The 16,441-nt window shown below is 44.9% G+C and overlaps 1 protein-coding gene across 1 annotated transcript in view; it reads right to left on the minus strand.

Moving 5' to 3' along the window:
• The window catches only part of Vit (vitrin), a 119,664-nt gene that overhangs the window by 60,829 nt on the left and 42,394 nt on the right, over positions 1 to 16,441 (minus strand). The window contains exon 4 of the mRNA XM_008764427.4: positions 2,171 to 2,327. Within this exon, the coding sequence (XP_008762649.1) occupies positions 2,171 to 2,327 (157 nt within the window). The remainder of the gene's footprint in view (positions 1 to 2,170; positions 2,328 to 16,441) is intronic.

Genomic DNA, 16,441 nt, shown 5'->3' on the forward strand with positions numbered 1-16,441 from the left:
TCCTTCCCTCCCTCCTTCCTTTCTTACTTCTTTTCTTTCTTCCTTCCCTTCCTTCCCTCCCTTTTCTCTTCCTTCCCTCCCTCCTTCCCTCCCTCCTCCCTCTCTCCCTCTCTCTCTTTCTTTCTTTCCCTCCTTCTCTCCCTTCCTTCTTCCTTTCTTCTTTTTTCCTCTCTCCCTTCTTCCTTCCTTCTTCTCTTTCTTTCTTTCCCTCTCTCCTTCTCTCCCTCCCTTCTTTCCAAGGTAGTTAGCCCGACAAGGATGCATATTTCATTAACCTTCCCTCTCCCTTTTGCATGGATCAGCCAATCATGCCAGATTCCTTTTCTGACAAATGGGAATCCTAGCAGTAGTGTCGGAATGAAGGACTGAAACAAAGCTGGCAGGAAAGGATTAGAGCATCAAAAGGTTACTTGCTGTCATCTGGATGGCATCAGTGGTGAGGTCAAATTTACTCCCGAGGTCTGTTCCACTTAAGAAAAACAACAGCTCAGTGGTTGCCCGTACTGCTCCACCTCATTCCCTCCGAACATTACGGACAAAGGAGAGGTGTGTTTAATATAGTCTACTGGTAATTCTTAAACTATGTCTCACGAACAGTGTTTCATTGTTGTCTTTGTTTTCTGTTTGCTTCCTTCAAATTTCAGAGTGTACAAACTAGCGACCTTCAAAGTAGCTAGTCTCCCCTGGCTCCCCTGGGTGTCTCTATTTTACGGAGATGCCTCTCCTCTCCTCTCACTCAACACAACTGCTGATTAACTTGTGCAAAGAAAAGGAAAAAGATACAAGGAGCCGGGTAATTCAGACATTATCTAGCATCCGGCCCCGGTATCCAAGGCTGTGCCAGCAGTAGTTTGAGCCTGATATGTGGCTAGATCTGGGTGACAGTACCTTACTCTGATGCTTGATAATGTAGCTTCTGAAGAGCTATGCAGACTATATCCGCCTGCTGTCCTATTGTGTGTGTGTTTGTTTCTGTTTTTGAAGACAGGGTCTCATGTAGCTCAGGCTAGCCTTGGATTCTATGCAGTAGAAGATAACCTAGGACTCCAGATTCTTCTGCCTCCCAAATGCTGGATTACAGCTTCTCACAACCATCGCTGGCTGTGTCTTTATCTTGAAGATATGTCTAATAACAATAGATACTTGAAAGGGGGAATTGTTGTGGTGGTGAGTATGGCATTGGGGGAAGTGTTTGTCATATGTGCATTAACTTGATCACCAAAGATATTAAATGAGGACATATTTCCCTATGCTTGGTTCTCAACCTGAGGAAGAGCGGTCTGAGGATCCTGTGAAGGTCGCTTTGCCATTTTCCATTTGAGCTGTGACTGAGTTCAAAGCACACCATGGCTCTCATAGTCCTCCTCCAATCCCAAAGTGGCAGCCGGACAAGCCATGCCACCTGCCACCCCTTTCAGTCTCTGGTCCATCACCAGAGTTCTGAGAGATATTTCCCCCTCCAAACTCCTGGTCATTCCTAACATTTTCTTGCAGCACATAGAAAAAAAAAGTGTTCCAAAGGATCAAGAACTTTATTTTCTTTGCCATGATCATGAAGGACTATAATTCTCACTTTGTCACCAAGGGAAGGGGGAAGAACGCTTGCTTTGTGTTCCTTTCCATGACTCAACGTTTCTTCTCTGCATTCGATTCTTCCTCAAACACTAACATTTAGCCTTTCTTGTTTTCTTCTCTACATGTCATGCTGGACCCACGTGTCCAGATATTGTTGGCTGGATTCAGAATATGAAGTTGCATTTTGGGTGGGGGATATGTGGTCAATAGTGAAACTTCACAGCTTCTCTTTCTTTCTTTCCCTCTCTCCCTCCCTCCCACCCTGCCTTCCCCCCTCCTCCTTCCTCTTCAGTATGAAACCTCACAGCTTCCTTTCCAAATGACTGTTCTTGCCGTACAGTTGCTCACACAACTGTGAAGTTTGGGGATCCAGTTAATTTTGCTGCGATGGTGGGGGTGAAGTCAGTTTTTGTAAGAGTGCTAGGAGACACAGGGTCACGCAAGACTTCTGGGGTAAATTTGCAAATGGAATGCAGAAGGCTCAACTGGATTTGTACATTTCTTTTTTTTTGCTTGCTAATTACAGCAACCCTGCACCAGAAGTCTCCCCAAAGTGCTTTGATCCCTGGGTGCTGAAGAGGTCATAGCCACCCACCTGTGAACTGCGGCACCACACACGCTGGAGTAAGACGCGTAGACGCCAGTGCCGTAAACATGGTATTTGGGGTCTTGGCAACCCGCTGGACATTTCACCAGGAACTCAGGATTGATGATCTTTCCAGCTTTGACATCACAGTTGATCTGAGGCACAGCTGGGAATACAGAATGAGGTCAAAATTACCCCCGCTGTGTCAGTTTACATATGAGGTGACACTGCCTGGCCTGGTCGTAAGTACTCATTTACTTAATCTGTAAAAGTCTGAATCTGAATTGGCCCTGTGTCCCTTCCATATAATGAGGGTAAAGACATAGCAGGGACATTCCTCAGACCAAAAGAACGATGATGCCCATTGGTCCATTGCATTTAATATGCTAAAAGGTATATATATACTTCTGTTCTTGTTTGGAAAATTAATTGGAAATAATTCTGAGGAAAGGCTCAAGATGTGATCTGGAATCACCAGAAGGAGGGGATTATAGATGCTCTGTGATTGTGACAGGAAGAGAAGGCTTCCAAGGGAAGCAGGGAAGGCAAACGGGCTGATGCTGGGCTGGTGAGCCCCAGAAAACTGAGAATCCGTGGCCTCATAGGCCGAGAAGGGGGAGCGAAGAGGCTAGGCTGGGCCAGGCTCAGGGGAATTGAGCACTTGTGTTCTGTGCAGGATGTGGGGAGACACAGAAGGTGTTTGAACGGAGGAAGTTATATTCAAAGGCACCTTTTTGTTTTGGTCCCCCAGAGGATTTCTTTGGCCCAGATGTTGAGTCACCATAGAGGTCTCTCGCCTCTTTGCCTGAAAAGATTGGTCCTCTCATTGAGCACCCAGGGGAGTGCGTCCGTTCTTGTCTCCTGCCCTCTTTCCCTTAGTCACAGCTACAGACAGGCTTTCTGGAGCAGAAAGCTTGCCTGAGGATAAGGTGAAAAACATATTCTGCCGGCAATGTCTGAAAAGGATGTTTCCCCTCTGCTAAGACTTTCCTCCCTCAAAAAAGAAAGCGCCCCCCCACAAGTGACAGCTCCCTAAGCTGTGCATTGCACACTTAGGTGAGTTTAAGACTAATCTGGTTTACACAGTGAGATATTCTCTCAAAAAACCGAAAGAGAGAAAGAACATAAATAGATAAAAATTTTATTTGATTTATATGTGCATGCACAAAATTACATGTCTACACATGTGTGTACTCACACATGTTTTCAAATGTCAGAAGAGGGTATTAGGTCCCTCGCAGTTGGAGTTAGAGGTGATTGTGAGACACTCAGCGTAGGTGCTGGGAATCAAACTCAGATCCTCATGATTGAGCGGCTGGGGCCCTCGATTGTCACCTCATCTCTCCAAGCCACTGTATTATCGCATGTTTACATGAAACAGAGCTCTCGGTGTGGATGACTTAAAATTCAAATGTTGATCAACTCTGCAAAATACTGAAGGTTCTCTACCATATCAACTATTTAGATATGATTAAATTCTTTAAGTGTAAAAAGCTAATAAGCTTATCCCTCTCATTAGCATGTAAATCTGCTTCCCTCTTTTACAAATGATAGTTATATGAATACCAAAGAATGGCCCTAAGATAATTTTTATGAATATTAGTAAGTCTACTATTTATATATTTTATACATCTGTATACTCAAGTGGCATGTAAATTTCTCACCCCAAAGGTTTGTGAGTGGGCGTTTAAGAAGCTGGCCCTGGAGGTGTGCTGTGTTGACCCCACTCCTTTAGTCAGGAGGCAGAGGCAAGTGGGTCCTTATGACCACCATGTTCTTCATAACAAGTTCCAGGCCAGCCAAGGCTACCTAGTCAGACTCTGTCACAAATAAACAACACTCGAGCCTGCCTCGGTGACTCCGTAGCTGGGAATGTGTTCAGTTTGGGGACCAGCTCTTCAGAAAGATTCCAAACAAGATTCTAAAAACATAAACACAGTTCGGCATGGGCATGTTCAGATGGAAACTGGAAAACACTCTATGTGAGTCAGGACTGACAGGAAAGGGTCATTTAGCCGCTAGAAGGAAAAACTCAGAGGCAAGGGGTCCTTTGTCTCTACGAGCAGCACCGTTGTGACCCCGGAGGGCTGAACTGGAACGGTAAACTTTCTATGGAGGTAAATTTGCCAAGAACTTTCTAGGAATTGATGCTTCCCTGGTAAGAGTGGGCTGTTCACAGGAAGCGATGAACCGGCGTGTGGTGGACGTGTGCAAACAGAACAGTTGTAAGGGGTTTCTGCCCTGGGTGGGAGGTGGAAATTAAACCCCTCCCGGTGCTAAGAGTTGGTGATTACACTCAGAGATCCAGGAGCTTGGCCAGGCCACCCACCCTCTGAGTTACAGAGATGCTCATGGAGCTGTTAATGGTTTCCAGCTGTATCCAAAAGTAAGCGCTCCCCCCCTCCCCTTAACCCTAATGCAACCGAATGAGCAGTTACATTTCATTCAAGAGAGAACGGTTGAGGCCCTGCCTTTTCCCCACACACCCCTCCCATAAGCTTTGCCACTCAGGGCTAGGCCAGCTCGGCGCTCCTCCTGGGAGCCAGGGTTGAGTTTGATCACAGGCTTAAGCAATTTGTGGTCTACGTTAAGAACGGGAGCTCTGTGCTTAAAACTTAGTTCCATCCTCCCAACCAAAGTTACTCCTTTTGAACCTTTTGTTCCTTTACACTCTGATAGCCAAAGGCGCACTTACTATTTTGAGTCTTAGAGTGTACGGTTTTTAAAAGGCAATTTGGGGACAGAAGATGGCAGCTTAGTCTCTTCTCAGATTAGCTAGAAGCTGGGTCCCTGGCTATAAAGGAGGTATACAACCCCCATCCCCTCCACGGATTACCCCCAAATACATCTCCTCCCTCAGATGTGAAGACAAGAGCCGGTTTCTTGGCCTTCGTTATTTGAGATAGGAAATAGCAAACCCTGTGGGTCCGGGATTACATTTTGATGACGCCTTGATGCACTGAGAGTTTTGGATCTGCTGGAAGGGAATAAGTGAAGCTAAATCTAGAAAGTTATCAGATGAGTGTTCAGGTACATGCTGCAGGATCTTACGTGAAATCTGTAGCTCAGAACACAAACGGAAATGCCCTGTGGAGGCATATTTTGCATCCTACTAATCATTTTTTTCTTGGAGGTACATTTGTGTTTCTCTCTCTCTCTCTCTCTCTCTCTCTCTCTCTCTCTCTCTCTCTCTCTCTCTCTCTTCTCTCTCTTGCCTAGGAAGTATTTCAAACACACTGTCTTGTCTGTGCAGAACCTGGTTAGGAAGTGGGTGGCTGAAGTCATTTTGTCCCAGAGGAGGAAACAAATGAGGAGCAGGTGCTCACATGCTGGTCAGAAACAAGGGGCAATGGCGAAGTGTGGCTAAAGGTCAAATAGTCGTTAAATTTATACAGAAAATTAAGCCAGAGAAGCGAGCTAATTAAATCTTGCCAAGATCATTGGAAAGTGTAGTCAGTGTCCAGCCAGGAAAAAAGCATGTCATTTTGTATTTTTCTGACAGCAATTCTTTGAGTAGGTGAACATCATGTTTTTTTTTTTTTTAATTTCTTCATAGTTTTCTCCCAGTTCCTGCAGAGATCTGTTTCCTTGTAACCATCAGTGAGTCCTCCCTGTCTGAACGTGGGGACATGCCTTATCTGCACTGTGAGTGAGTTTTACCCTCACAATGCCGTATTTACATTGTTTCTATACTTTCTTACTCTCAGTTCTGGAGTTCTCCACAAACTACGTGACACAGACTTCTTCAAAGGGAAAAAGTCTAACGAGGCTAACTCAGCAGCATCTGCTCAGACATGAGGGAGCATCAGCCATTGAGGGCTGGCCTGCTGCTCTGCAGCTAACCCCATGCCTTTACTTACACGTTCTAGAAAGGCTTCTTCACAAGAACATGAAGAAGAAGGAGAAGGAGGAGAAGAAGAAGAGGAGGAGGAGGAGGAGAAGGGGAAGGAGAAGGAGAAGGAGAAGAAGGGGAGGGGGGAGGGGAGAGGGAGAGGGAGAAGGAGAAGGAGAAGGAGAAGAAGAAGAAGAGGAGGAAGAGGAGGAGGAGAGGAGGAGGAGGAGGAGGAAGAGGAGGAGGAGGAGGAGGAGGAGGAGGAGGAGGAGGAGGAGGAGAAGAAGAAGAAGAAGAAGAAGAAGAAGAAGAAGAAGAAGAAGAAGAAGAAGAAGAAGCAGCAGCTGCAGCAGCAGCAGCAGCAGCAGGGTGGCTCAGCGGTTAAGAGCAACAACTGCTCTTCCAGAGGTCCTGAGTTCAATTCCCAGCAACCACATGGTGGCTCACAACCATCTGTAATGGGATCTGATGCCCTCTTCTGGTGTGTCTGAAGACAGCTACAGTGTACTTATATATAATAAATAAATAAATAGGTCTTAAAAAAAAAGGCAAAACAAAGCCTCTTCCTCCTTGCTGGTAGGGGAAGCCAGGGAGACACGGGGTGGAAAGCATCCAGGTCCGGGCGAAGTCGCCGAGGTCCAGAGATGCTTCAGTGGCAGCATCTGGGGAAGGCGTCTTTTGAAAATTATTCTTTTAATTTTCTTTAATGGGTTTGAAGCAGACCTGGCCACATACTCTGCTTCTGTGGTCCTTTTCTCCCCCGCTCCTTCTGATGGGTCCTAACGGCTACCTTGATTTCTATAGCCACCATCACTTCCGTACCATAGCATCTCAGTGCCAGCTGAGAATTCCTTCCCAGAGGCCCTAGGAACCTTCGAGGGGAAAAGAGGACCGAGTGCAAACCGAGTGGGTATTGCTGTCCGGTTCCTTTCCGTCAGTGGTTCTCAACCTAGCTACTGCTTCAACCCTTTAAATGCAGTACCTCAAGCTGTCCTGACTCCTAACCATAAAATGATTTTGTTGCTACTTCATAATTGTAATTTTGCTATTGTTACGAACCATAATATAAAAATCTGACATACACAATATCTGGTATGAACTCCCAAGGGGTCGTAACCCACAGGGCGAGAACTGCTGCTTCACACGGTTTATGAGGCCTGTATGTCACCAGTATGATCAAAGACGTTCCGTTTCAGGGCAGAAAACTGATGGTCTGAGCCAGTATTTTAATGCGCGACTTCTGCCTTAGTGGAGGAAGCCTGGCATGGCAGTGCACACCCGGAAGCCCAGCACTCAGGAGGCAGGGATGAGAAGATCATACGCGAGGGGCCAGCCTAAACCACACAGGGAGACCCTATCACAAAAGCAAAGCAAAACAAAAGTCTTTAGCAAGAGAGCTGCAATGTTGTGTTGTGTATGGGCCTCCTGCCTGCGCTGCTAACGTAGGCTTGACAGGTACGGTGCCCAGTGAGTCAGGCATGTGGCAGGCCAAACCAGAGCGCGCGTAAGCTCCTCCTTCACCGCTCATCTTTCGGTAATCCTGGAAAAACCATGCTACTGCCTGGATCAAATTCCTTACTCATTAGGGAAAGCCTTGGTAAGCTCGCTCCGTGGCTGCTAATGAGGAAGAATTACTACGACATAAAAGAGCTTATGCACGGTAAGTTTTAACACCGGGCCTTACTTTATTGGACCGTGATAGTCAACCAGTTTAAAACTGTACTTTAAAGGAAATTACACACACAAAAAAATTATTAGTTTAATGAAACAAAACGGACATCAAGTTGAAGACAAGCACGTCCTTCTTGGTCCTGACCCCCCCACAGTGAACAGGTCATGCAGTTTTTCCTTTGGGGAAGACTTCTTTTGAAAATTATTTTTAATTTTCTTAAATGGGTTTTGATTATGTTGAGTCTGTCCAAAAATGATCAGTTTTTTTTTTTTTTTTTTTTTTTTTTTTTTTGTTGTTGCCTTTAAGAAAAGGTTGAAGATCACGGAGGCCCTTTTACAATCTCCTCTAAAGGAACCCTGGGTTGGCCAGTGCTATAGTTCACTTTTCTAATGTGAGCCATCTTGAAACACGGCTCGAATCACTGCCCACACCTGAACGCGCCCCATTAGTCTAACCACTACCGCAACTTTCAAGTCTGGATCTTCATTCATCTAGAACACAAACTTCAAGAGGGCAGGGATTTTGTTCATCTAATTTGTTCGTTGTTGCTTAGTGGAATACTGAATGAATGAAGCAACTCATTTGAAAAATCCTGTTCTTCATGATTGTTGGGGGGAGGGCGGCAATGGGGGGAGGATGGGGAGGGGAACACCCATAAAGAAGGGGAGGGGGAGGGGTTAGGGGGATGTTGGCCCGGAAACCGGGAAAGGGAATAACACTCGAAATGTAAATAAGAAATACTCAAGTTAATTAAAAAAAACAAAAGAAAAAAAAAAAAAAGAAAATCCTGTTCTTTTCTCCCCCTTCCGATTCTGATATTTCTCTTTATACCAACTCTGGTTCAAGATGCACGTCACGTCTGGGACAGCTAACTTAACTGCCTACTGTTCTTGTGTTGTCTGAGCTAGCCCCATCTTTTTTTTTTTTTTTTTTTTTTTTTTTTTTTTTTTTTATTAACTTGAGTATTTCTTATTTACATTTCGAGTGTTATTCCCTTTCCCGGTTTCCGGGCAATCATGCCCCTAATACCTCCCCCTCCCCTTCTTTATGGGTGTTCCCCTCCCCATCCTCCTCCCATTGCCGCCCTCCCCCCAAAACAATCACGTTCACTGGGGGTTCAGTCTTAGCAGGACCCAGGGCTTCCCCTTCCACTGGTGCTCTTACTAGGATATTCATTGCTACCTATGAGGTCAGAGTCCAGGGTCAGTCCATGTATAGTCTTTAGGTAGCGGCTTAGTCCCTGGAAGCTCTGGTTGCTTGGCATTGTTGTTCATATGGGGTCTCGAGCCCCTTCAAGCTCTTCCAGTTCTTTCTCTGATTCCTTCAACGGGGGTCCTATTCTCAGTTCAGTGGTTTGCTGCTGGCATTCGCCTCTGTATTTGCTGTATTCTGGCTGTGTCTCTCAGGAGCGATCTACATCTGGCTCCTGTCAGTCTGCACTTCATTGCTTCATCCATCTTGTCTAATTGGGTGGCTGTATATGTATGGGTCACATGTGGGGCAGGCTCTGAATGGGTGTTCCTTCTTTCTCTGTTTTAATCTTTGCTTCTCTATTCCCTGCCAAGGGTATTCTTCTTCCCCTTTTAAAGAAGGAGTGAAGCATTCACGTTTTGATCATCTGTCTTGAGTTTCATGTGTTCTATGCGTCTAGGGTAATTCAAGCATTTGGGCTAATAGCCACTTATCAGTGAGTGCATACCATGTATGTCTTTCTGTGTTTGGGTTAGCTCACTCAGGATGATGTTTTCCAGTTCCAACCATTTGCCTACGAATTTCATAAAGTCATTGTTTTTGATAGCTGAGTAATATTCCATTGTGTAGATGTACCACATTTTCTGTATCCATTCCTCTGTTGAAGGGCATCTGGGTTCTTTCCAGCTTCTGGCTATTATAAATAACTAGCCCCACCTTTTATCCCAATCCTTTCTTCATGAGCAGTGTGGGGAGAACTTAAAACCGGTGTACTCAGATTTTATTGTTTTCCTGTTCAACACTCCTCAGTGGCTTCCTCCTGCCCTTGGAGTCCAGACTCCTGAGCTGCAAGGGATTGAGGGATTTAATCCCTGCCCTTCTGCTTAACCTCTCACCATGGTTACATGGATGGTGAGAAGGCTCCAGTCAGCAAAGGTCTAGGGGAACCAATCCAGGGTGAAGACTTTGATGGAGAAATAGTCTGTGGTTTGGAGGACATGAAAACTCCTGGGGTCCCGGAGCAAGATGAGGGAGGGAGGAGATGCCTGAGGGGAGCAAACGGTGCCCAGCCTCGTCGTGGCCAATGCAGCACCCATGTCTCCACCAGGGCTTCCTAGGGCTGCAGAATACGCTTTTCTGAGGGAAAAATCGTCTTGACAAGCCTACTGAGCCGTGAAGGGCTTGTGGGGAGGGGGGTGTATTGTTCTGACAGGGAAGAAGAAGGGGATACAGTGGAGTGGCATGCAGCACGGGTGTCTCATGTAGAATGTGAGAGACACAGAGGGGCAGGAAGTGTGAGACTCTGGAAGATATTCCTCCACAAGGAGGAGCCCACGGTTGGGCTTTGGAAATCTATAGTAGTGGGTCAGGATATGATTGAATATCAGTTACAGAAGAGTTCCTTTTTGTAGGCTATAGCAGAACTGAGCTGCATTGGGGAACAGGACAGGAGGGCCATAGGAACACAGGAAGGGCTAAACAGAGGACAAGAGCCTCAGATTCTGCAGAAGCCAGGGGAAGAGTTCCAGACTGTGAAAAAAAATAGATGGGTGCAACATTGCTTTTGCCTAATGTCTGAGAATAAGAGACCCAGTTAGTATCCGATGATGTTGTTCTAAATTTAGAAATTACAGCTGGTCAGTGGTAGGGCTGAATCTGAACCCCATAAGTCTGAATCTAATTCCACCCTACATTCAGAGGATCTGAGCTTTTACTGAGAGACAGTGGGCAGCATCGGAGACCCTTGGTCTGAAGAGATTTGTCAAAAAGAATTTACGTAAGAGGCAGTTGGAGGAGAGACAGATAGGTAATGAAAATCAATAGAAAAGCAATCTAAAAACTTGTCTTGTTTTTTTGTTTCTTTATACAGGGTCTCACTGTGTCTCTTTGCCTGGCCTCAACTCACTATGGAAACTAGGCTGGCCTAGAATTCATAGAGATCTTCCTGTCTCTGCCTCCCAAGTGCTGGGATTAGAGGTGCGTGCCATCATGCTTAGCAAAAGGTGCTACCTTAGTATGTAAAGACATGCTCGAGCTTTAAACCCTTTAAAGAGTAGATGAGTTGTTTTCATTATTGCTTCCTTCTGGGTTGAGAGATGCCTTCATCCTTATAGAGAGATGGATGGAGGGACAACAGCCAAGGAGTGATAGGGTATCTGTAATTTACCCATATAGCTTTGGGGCAGCTGACACCATTTATGACTAAACATATCCTACCTGAGTTGACAAGGGGCCCAAGTACAAACCCTTTGACATCATTCTTACCAGATCATGAAAGACATGGCATCTTCATTTTCCCAAGAAGCAAGCTAACTGCACATGCTCACAAGCAGAGCCAGAGTCAAGACCCAGCCCTTCCAGCTATAAAGCCATGGTTCTGTTGGTTTCTCCTGGCTGCCTCTCCCATAAGTGAAGTTAAATAAGACACTGCTTCTTTAATGTAACCTTCCAGGGCCTTTCTGAATTCAAAAGGCATTAACGGCTACTATTGGGGGAATGCAGGATATGTACAGCAAATGCATCGGTGTGTGTGTGTGTGCATGCATGGGCACACACCTGCTCCTGTATCTTCATCCCAAACACCTGCAAGGCAGCTCGCGAGTGCAGTTTTTCTGTTATTTCCAAGAACCTGCCATGGTAGAGTTTACTTCACTGAAAGTCTGCAAAAGAGAGCGTCAGCTTTCCTTCTTATCCACCCATCGCAAAGAAGTCTAGAAATGTAATTTATCTTTCTCATGATCCGAGAAAGGTACACATGGCATGACCATGTAGAGGACGACCAGAGTTGGCACCAGGCGTCTCAGAAAGGGGCAAATGTTGAAGGGGAATTACAAGTTGCTATACGTGAATCTGCCCAAGAACCTTAATGGCCTCTTCTACCAAATTCTTCACCCAAAGACCTGTGTTTTTCCTTATCCGTGTACAAGGCACTCAACAACCAAGTCCCAGAACAATGGCTTCTTCATGCTAGAGTGTCTGGAAAGCATCCGTCCTTGCAAGGTGGATTGCTAAAGTTTTCCCATACCTCATATAGAAGGTGTTAGAATTAACTGATTGGAGTGGATGCGTAAATTAAAGGTTGTGTGTCTCACCCCATGTTAAGCCTATTTCAGCAGAGTCCAGTGCAATGGAACTATTTCGGGATGAGGTTTCTGCAATGCCTGTAGACAGCATCTTCTTCCCTTTGCTGATTGCTGTCTCCATTGGGTAAATCTCCTGCTCAGGAACCCCTCAGGAGTGTCTGTCCTTCAGCTGCCATGAAGAAACAACTTCTTGAGACGGCGCCTGCCCCAAGGGCTCTCACCCACTTTCTCCTTGCACCTCCAGGACTCCCCTACCCCTGGAGCCTGCACTGTCTTCCCATTGTCTCCGGACCTCACCCCACATTGACTCTCCATGAAATCAGCTCAGTGGAGCCACACAGCTCTGCCTCTAAAATCCTTGTTTTCTCATGTCTTGTTTTGTGGAACCACTATGAATCCTAGCGTAGACTCCTAGTTTTGTTGTTCTCAATGTAGCTTTTACCACGTTTTACTTTATGGTGGTTTCTGTTGTTCGTTTGTCTGTGTACCCACCTGACAATTACCTAATGAGGCACTAATTGCATAGTCTTGGTATGTTTGGCCTCTTTGGGAAGACAGACTATATTAAAAAGCTTAAAATAATATGTGGTAAGACCCAGAGGGTGTATGACACACTCAGGAGGCATTCAACCTAGTTTTAAGCATGCGCTGGAGCAAGGCACTGAGGCCAGGGAAGCCTCTCTCCTACTCTTTTTCGGGGGAAAGAAGAGCACGTTTTCATTTTGTGTGAGATTAGATGCTTGCTGAAGTCTGAACATTCTAGCCAGCCAGCCAGTGACATCTGTGTTTTGTCAACCGGGATGGCCATCACCTGTGGAATGCTGTCAGTTTGTTCTGATGCTGCTCTTCTGTCTGTCTGTCCTGAGGCTGCTCTGCTCACTGTTTCTGAAACTCTGCTGGGGCTCCTTCATGAGTGGAAAAACATTCTGACGAGGGTTTACAACTTAAAAAGCTATTCCGCCTCCAGCAAAGACACTCTGCTGGGCACAGATTGTTCTAGAGCCTTTGGTGGCCATAGTTTATGTGGAAACGTTAAGATGGGTTTATTATAGCAGGGCTGAAGTGCTTACACATTGAAAAGCAGGCTTGTTTCATGGGCGTAACCTACACGGAGGTGAAGTTAGTCTCTCGATCCACAACCACTCTGGCATTATTGGTAGTCTCCAAAACTCAAGAGAGATGGAGCTGTGTTTGGATGGTTTGTTAGAAGCTGCTCCAGCAGGTTCATGCTGACTGAACCAACCACGAAGGTGCCTCTGGGTAGGATTAGATTTATAGCTTCAAAATGGACCAGGAAAATGAGGGCCTTGAAAAAAGTCACCTCTAAGAATAAAGTGTTAAAACCCCCGTTAGTACAGCAAGGCAAACTTTACCTTGGACTACATAGAGAGAGTTAATTTATTAAGTCGCCAACACGCTAATTCTCTGTATATATAACTTTTCTTTTCTAGTAGTGTAAGACAGTGGCCAGGCTTTTGTACAATCTTACCTCTGAAGTTCAAGGTGGGCAGCACAGGACAGAGTGGCCCAAAGACGAAACTCCCTCTGTATGTTGGGAATTACTATATCCAAATCCTTCTTATTTGAAGGAATTGGCTTCTTTCTGCTCAAAGGTGATGGAGAGGAACCAAAACCAAAACCAAAACCAGTGCTCCTAGGCTGGGTGCACAGGAGTGGGTCAGTAGGCTCCCCTGGGAGAAAGGCTCCTATTCCCTAGTAGCTTTTAGGGGAGCACTGTCTCAGAGAGCATTATGGTGTCTCCTAGTAAGAAGCCTTGTGTACAAAGCTCCCCCATTTCTGCCAAGATCTCATGTTCAGGAAACAGTGGAGCTGCTTATCTCCCACTGAAGACAGACTTGGGCTCTCTAATGTAATAGGGGCTGCAGTCGTGGGGTGGGGGAAAGTCACTGTAAATATGGAATTTGAATCCCAAGCCCTCTCTCGACCTCCATGACTGCCATTTCAGAGTGAGTCTTGATGTGACTTAGAAAAAAATCAAGTGATAAGCCAAAGTCCTTGGGATAAAAAATTCTATCAAATGCAGTTATTCACATGAAAGCTAAGCACTGGCTTGGAACGAATGCTCACCTCTGAGCCTGAGAAGGGTCTGCGAGACTCTGCTCCTTCCATCTCTGTTCCCTTTCTGAGGAGCCTTCCTATCAGATTGTCTTCAGCACATTCTCAGTATTGAATTCTAGACCCTTTGGGTCTCCAGTGAAGCTCAGGAAGATCTATGAAGATGACTGGAGACCATGGGTCAACCAAAGAGGTGCAAAGGAGACAAGAATGAGAAAAAAAGGAAATTAAAAAGAGTTGGGGCTGGTAGGGAAGAGAGAGGAGAGCTCCCCACCAAAGCAGTGCCAAGTCTATGAGTAGGCAGAGTAGATACACTGGTAGGCCAGTGCTCACTTGCAGGCCAAATCAAAGGGAGCTACACAGTCTTCTCCTGCTCTACATCTCTTCTTGCTACCCTATTTCCCACTCGGTCAGCTCGTGCTCCTCTATCCCCCTACCCGTTGCTGAGTATCAGCCTCCTTCTGTCTCATTAGTCCAACTAGCAAGAGTTTAAAATCTGGCTTTGACAACTAGTAGAGGTCTTGAGGACTTGAGCCTCAGGAGTCTAGTACAACCTTGGGTGTTTTGGCAGGACCTGAAGATGGACAGATAACCAACACTGGCAAATGGCTTCCTCATGGCTATTTCAACTCTTTGGGATGTGAAGATTTTTGGTCTTAAAAAAAGAGAAATTGCCTACAGGAAACACACCTCAGAGACAAAGACAGACACTACCTCAGAGTGAAGGGCTGGAAAACAACTTTCCAAGCAAATGGTCAGAAGAAGCAAGCTGGAGTAGCCATTCTAATATCAAATAAAATCAATTTTCAACTAAAAGTCATCAAAAAAGATAAGGAAGGACACTTCATATTCATCAAAGGAAAAATCCACCAAGATGAACTCTCAATCCTAAATATCTATGTCCCAAATACAAGGGCACCTACATACATAAAAGAAACCTTACTAAAGCTCAAAACACACATTGCACCTCACACAATAATAGTAGGAGATTTCAACACCCCACTCTCATCAATGGACAGATCATGGAAACAGAAATTAAACAGAGACGTAGACAGACTAAGAGAAGTCATGAGCCAAATGGACTTAACAGATATTTATAGAACATTCTATCCTGAAGCAAAAGGATATACCTTCTTCTCAGCTCCTCATGATACTTTCTCCAAAATTGACCATATAATTGGTCAAAAAACGGGCCTCAACAGGTACAGAAAGATAGAAATAATCCCATGCGTGCTATCAGACCACCATGGCCTAAAGTTGGTCTTCAATAACAATAAGGGAAGAATGCCCACATATACGTGGAAATTGAACAATGCTCTACTCAATGATAACCTGGTCAAGGAAGAAATAAAGAAAGAAATTAAAGACTTTTTAGAATTTAATGAAAATGAAGGTACAACATACCCAAACTTATGGGACACAATGAAAGCTGTGCTAAAAGGAAAACTCATTGTGCTGAGTGCCTGCAGAAAGAAACAGGAAAGAGCATATGTCAGCAGCTTGACAGCACACCTAAAAGCTCTAGAACAAAAAGAAGCAAATACACCCAGGAGGAGTAGAAGGCAGGAAATAATCAAACTCAGAGCTGAAATCAACCAAGTAGAAACAAAAAGGACCATAGAAAGAATCAACAGAACCAAAAGTTGGTTCTTTGAGAAAATCAACAAGATAGATAAACTCTTAGCCAGACTAACAAGAGGACACAGAGAGTGTGTCCAAATTAACAAAATCAGAAATGAAAAGGGAGACATAACTACAGATTCAGAGGAAATTCAAAAAATCATCAGATCTTACTATAAAAGCCTATATTCAACAAAACTTGAAAATCTTCAGGAAATGGACAATTTCCTAGACAGATACCAGGTACCGAAGTTAAATCAGGAACAGATAAACCAGTTAAACAACCCCATAACTCCTAAGGAAATAGAAGCAGTCATTAAAGGTCTCCCAACCAAAAAGAGCCCAGGTCCAGACGGGTTTAGTGCAGAATTCTATCAGACCTTCATAGAAGACCTCATACCAATATTATCCAAACTATTCCACAAAATTGAAACAGATGGAGCACTACCGAATTCCTTCTATGAAGCCACAATTACTCTTATACCTAAACCACACAAAGACCCAACAAAGAAAGAGAACTTCAGACAAATTTCCCTTATGAATATCGACGTAAAAATACTCAATAAAATTCTGGCAAACCGAATCCAAGAGCACATCAAAACAATCATCCACCATGATCAAGTAGGCTTCATCCCAGGCATGCAGGGATGGTTTAATATACGGAAAACCATCAACGTGATCCATTATATAAACAAACTGAAAGAACAAAACCACATGATCATTTCATTAGATGCTGAGGAAGCATTTGACAAAATTGAACACCCCTTCATGATAAAAGTCCTGGAAAGAATAGGAATTCAAGGCCC

This window comes from Rattus norvegicus, chromosome 6, assembly GCF_036323735.1.
Source record: "Rattus norvegicus strain BN/NHsdMcwi chromosome 6, GRCr8, whole genome shotgun sequence".
Taxonomy (NCBI): domain Eukaryota; kingdom Metazoa; phylum Chordata; class Mammalia; order Rodentia; family Muridae; genus Rattus; species Rattus norvegicus.